We start from the raw sequence: 5,000 nt of genomic DNA, 5'->3' as shown, positions 1-5,000 counted from the left end.
CACAAGAAACGGTCACTCCATTCCTCTGACTTCCGAGCAGGGTCCAGTTACATAACAACTCACATGTGCACACACGCACGCACGCACACACACACACACACACACACACACAGGAAATTTCAGTATTTTCACACAAAGGTGTTAATCTTGCACAGGGAATAGAACCATGTGTATTCCAGACGTCAGGGATTAGAATGAACTATAAAACAAATCATTCTTCTTGGCTCTCAACATACAGTAGAATGGAGTATTCAGCCTCAGGATCTGCTAGCTAAGGAGAGCTTGGTCTATCTATAAGATATCTCACATCAGAGGTGGACAACCATCTAAACAGCCTTTGAAGAGCACTCTTGTTAAAAATAGCTTACACCAGCTTTGAAATGCATGTATTGAAATGTACCCAAATACCATGTCAAAGCCACACAAAGCCTGTGCATAGTGAGAGGGACTAAAGTTGTACAAAGTGTGGCTCTGACAGGGTTCTGATAAGAGGGACTAAAGTTATACACTTTGTGGCTCTGACAGGGTTCTGATGAGAGGGACTAAAGTTATACACTTTGTGGCTCTGACAGGGTTCTGATGAGAGGGACTAAAGTTATACACTTTGTGGCTCTGACAGGGTTCTGATAAGAGGGACTAAAGTTGTACACAGTGCGGCTCTGACAGGGTTCTAAGAGGGACTAAAGTTATACACAGTGGCTCTGACAGGGTTCTGATAAGAGGGACTAAAGTTATACACAGTACGGCACTGGCAGAGTTCTGATAAGCAGGTGATGCACTTTTGGGGCCTTGATGAAGCACTTTATGAATCCAAGGGGTTGTTGTTGTTGTAATAAATAGCATATAAACATGCTATATGTGATAATATCACTAATATAATCCTTAATCCTATAATCCTAATATCATCCTTGAGTAGGCTATTGTAGGATGTGTCAGTGGTGGTAAATATACACAATGGGTGTCTATAAAAAATCTGGTGAATGTGTGAAAGCCAGTTTATAAACATAAAGGCTTTAATACATTACTATAAATGTGTAAAATCCAGTTATAAAGCATAAAGGCTTTATTACTATCTGGTAAATGTGTGAAAGACAGTTTATAATCATGTTATAAAAGCTTTACTACATTACTAACCCTTATCCTCATGCAGGCCATTGTGAGATTTGTCAATGGAGGTAAATAAAATGGCTCGTTTTAAGAATCTGATAATTGTGTAATATAAAGTTTATAAACATGTTACAAAGGTTAAACAATGTTACTGTCGCAACAGCACAGAGTTAATAAACATGTTACAAAGGTTAAACAACATTACCATCGTCATCCTCGGGAGGGCCGTCATAAGATTTGTCGATGGCGGCGCGGAAACTCTCGTTGCAGCCACGGCCTCGTACCATGTGTGGGCGTGGCCTGTGGAAGGGGAGGAGCTGTTGCTGTTGATTGATGCGCTGCGCCTCGGAGACAGCCGTCTGCAGACTCTCCAGCGAGCTGGACTTCTTCAGGCCCAGAGTCGGACCCAGCTCCTGGGCCAGCGCAAACACTATGGGGGCAAGAGGGGGGGTTAACAACACAGTACTGATGGATGAGTGGGTCCAATGTGTGTGTATGGATGCATCTTTTTGTGTGTGTGTGTGTGTGTGTGCGTTTGTGTGTATACATGTATGGGAACTCTTAATGATGTCGATGTTGTTTGGGTATGCATGTGTATGTGTGTGTGTGTGTGTGTGTGTGTGTGAGTGTTGTTCTGTTTGAGAGTCACCATGTTAAAGTAAATGAGGGTGTAAAGAGCCTGTCAGAAAGCACAAGGCTAAAGAGGGTTACACATTTCTTCCTCTCCTCTCTATCTCTCACTCCTCTCCTCTTCCTCTCCTCTCTATCCCTCCTCTCCTCTTCCTCTCCTCTCTATCCCTCACTCCTCTTCTCCTCCCTCCTCTCCTCTCTATCTCTTACTCCTCTCTTCTTCATCCTCTCTATCTCTCACTTTTCTCCTCCCTCCTCTCCTCTCTATCCCTCACTCCTCTCCTCTTTCTCTCCTCTCTATCCCTCCCTCCTGTCCTCTCCTCCTCCAAGCATCCTCTCCTCATCCTCCTTATAAATGGCTTTTTAAAAATGCCGCTTCACAGGAGGTGATGGATGGGCAAGACCACACCAGGCACTCCCCTCTCTATCAATCACACACACACACACACACACACACACACACATGCACACACAGCACACAGCTCCTCCCACAGCCATGTTTTCTGAAGTGGGGATCATTACGGGAGATCTGTTCATGCCTTCATGAATCACGGGAGTAGCTCATCGACAGCCAACTCCACGCTCCTCCTCCACCACACACACACACACACACACCCTGCTGCATCCCAATGAGATTGAGGGAGGCCAGGATGGCAAGAGGAGGGCTGTCGCCCCTGGACATACTGGGGTCTAATGGGACTTTAAACAGGACGAGAGAAAGAGAGAGAGAGAGAGAGAGAGAGAGAGAGAGAGAGAGAGAGAGAGAGAGAGAGATTGGAGGAAGAGAAATGTATGAGCGAGGGAGAGACTTATAAATGGAGTACGATTGAGATTGAATATAGAGGAAAAGACAGACAGAGAGAAAGAGGACAGGAAAATAAAGGAAGGAGCGAGAGAGAAGGAGCAAGAGATGGAGGGAGGTAGAGAAAGAGTGACAGGAGGGGGGGTATAATGCATGAATAAAAGAGAAGGTAGCGAGGCAGAATTGAATAAAGGAAGAGAACGAGAGATAAAGAGAGCTGGAGACGAACGAGTGACAGACGAGAGAGCGGCAGCTGTGACATTTGAAGAGAGAGAGAGAGAGAGAGAGAGAGAGAGAGAGACAGAAAGAGACATAGAGAGAGAGAGAGAGAGAGAGAGAGAGAGAGAGAGATTGAGAGAGATAATGAAATAGATAAAGAGAGAGAGAATGAAATAGAGAGAGAAAAAGAGAGAGAGAGTGAGGCCACCCTGTAAAGGGTTTCTCTATTGAGCCATGCTGATCTTCATAACTGCTGAGCTCAGCACAACACTGCACAGGTTCATGGTGTCAGGCAGCACTAAAGCTTTATGAGGCTAAACACACTATCTGCCAACAGGGCTGCTGCTGTGTGTGTGTGTGTGTGTGTGTGTGTGTGTGTGTGTGTGTGTGTGTGTGTGTGCTACAAGCATGATGGGGATCCCTTCCTAGAAAGGGAAACAGCACAGTCCCGCTTAATTAATTGAAGCATGGCAGGCCAGAGACAAACATAATGCATCTAAATACAGAATACAGAAGAGAACACGCACACACACACACACCAGGAACACACACGCGCACACACACACACACACAGATATTTATTTAGCTCCCCTTGTCCTAGTGAGTTAGCTGTAATGGTGACATCACACACAAATCACACACACACACACAAACACACAAACACACAGTGCTGAACCTGACATGAAACATCAGCTGCTGGCTGTCTGGCCCTCCATTCGCAAGTACTGTGTGTGTGTGTGTGTGTGTGTGTGTGTTTTTGACACAAGTAATGCTGGCACTTCCGTTCACAGGCATCTCAGAGACACAGCAGCCGGAGTTTTGACATGTGAGAAGTAAGGGATTGCTAGTGAGAGAGGAAGTGTCTGTGTGTGTGTGTGTGTGTGTGTGTGTGTGTGTGTGTGTGTGTGTGTGTGTGTGTGTGTGCAAACATAGGCTTCTCAGAGACATAGCAACCGAAGAGGTGAGAGAATGCTACCGCCTGGCTGTCTGATCACAGAGCAGAATGTGTGTGTGTGTGCCAAACACAGGCTTCTCAGAGACATAGCAACCGAAGAGGTGAGAGAATGCTACCGCCTGGCTGTCTGATCACAGAGCAGAATGTGTGTGTGTGTGTGTGTGTGTGTGTGTCTGTAAAGAGGGGTGGTCTTGTTTTGTCTAAGAGTGGGTCTGAGACGTTGTGTCACTGATAAGGAACTTCTGAAGCTTCACAGCTGGAGGTGAGAGTCCTTCACACACACAGACACACACACACACACACACACACACACACACACACTTCCTCCCAGTAATTCCTATGCCCTGTGAACTCCGGAGCGAAGCAGGAGGTGAGAGTCCTTCACACACACACACACACACACACACACACACACACACACACACACACACACACACACACACACACACACTTCCTCCCAGTAATTCCTATGCCCTGTGAACTCCGGAGCGAAGTGACGGACATATGAAAGCTGTTTCACGCAGAACCTTCTCTTTAAGAACATGAGGGGTGTATCAAAATTCCCTCAAATCAATTTCCCTCACGGGATCAAAAGAGTATATACATGCTTAAATAGCACACACTACCAGCACACACAAACACACACAACACATACTACCAGCACAACACACACACTACCGGCACAACACACACACACACACACACTACCAGCACAACACACACTAGCAGCACACACACACACACACACACACACACACACACACTGCTAGCACACACTACCAGCACACACACACACACACACACACACACACACACTACCAGCACAACAAACACTACCAGCACACACACACACACACTACCAGCACAACACACACTAGCAGCACACACACACACACACACTACCAGCACAACACACACTACTAGCACACACACACACACACACACACACACACACACACTACCAGCACACACACACTACCAGCACAACAAACACTACCAGCACACACACACACACACACTGCTAGCACAACACACACTACCAGCACACACACACACACACACACTACCAGCACACACACACACACACACTACCAGCACAACAAACACTACCAGCACACACACACACCACCAGCACACACACACACTACCAGCACAACACACATACACACACACACACACACCCCAGTAGAACAGAACCTAAGGGACGTAGTGAGTGAAGGTTTGGAAAGTGAAGGCTTACAGCCCTTGCCACTTGTTATGAGATTTGTAGACACATGCATGCGTGTG

At 46.4% G+C, this 5,000-nt stretch overlaps 1 protein-coding gene across 1 annotated transcript in view; it reads right to left on the bottom strand.

Moving 5' to 3' along the window:
• LOC125292397 (partitioning defective 3 homolog B-like) overlaps positions 1–5,000 on the bottom strand; it is an 80,112-nt gene that overhangs the window by 43,614 nt on the left and 31,498 nt on the right. Inside the window, exon 4 of the mRNA XM_048239670.1 lies at positions 1,313–1,537. Coding sequence (XP_048095627.1) covers positions 1,313–1,537 — 225 coding nt within the window. The remainder of the gene's footprint in view (positions 1–1,312; positions 1,538–5,000) is intronic.

Source organism: Alosa alosa, chromosome 3, assembly GCF_017589495.1.
Source record: "Alosa alosa isolate M-15738 ecotype Scorff River chromosome 3, AALO_Geno_1.1, whole genome shotgun sequence".
NCBI lineage: Eukaryota > Metazoa > Chordata > Actinopteri > Clupeiformes > Clupeidae > Alosa > Alosa alosa.
Note: the sequence above shows the minus strand (reverse complement) of the source record. Positions and strands in the feature narration are given on the sequence as shown.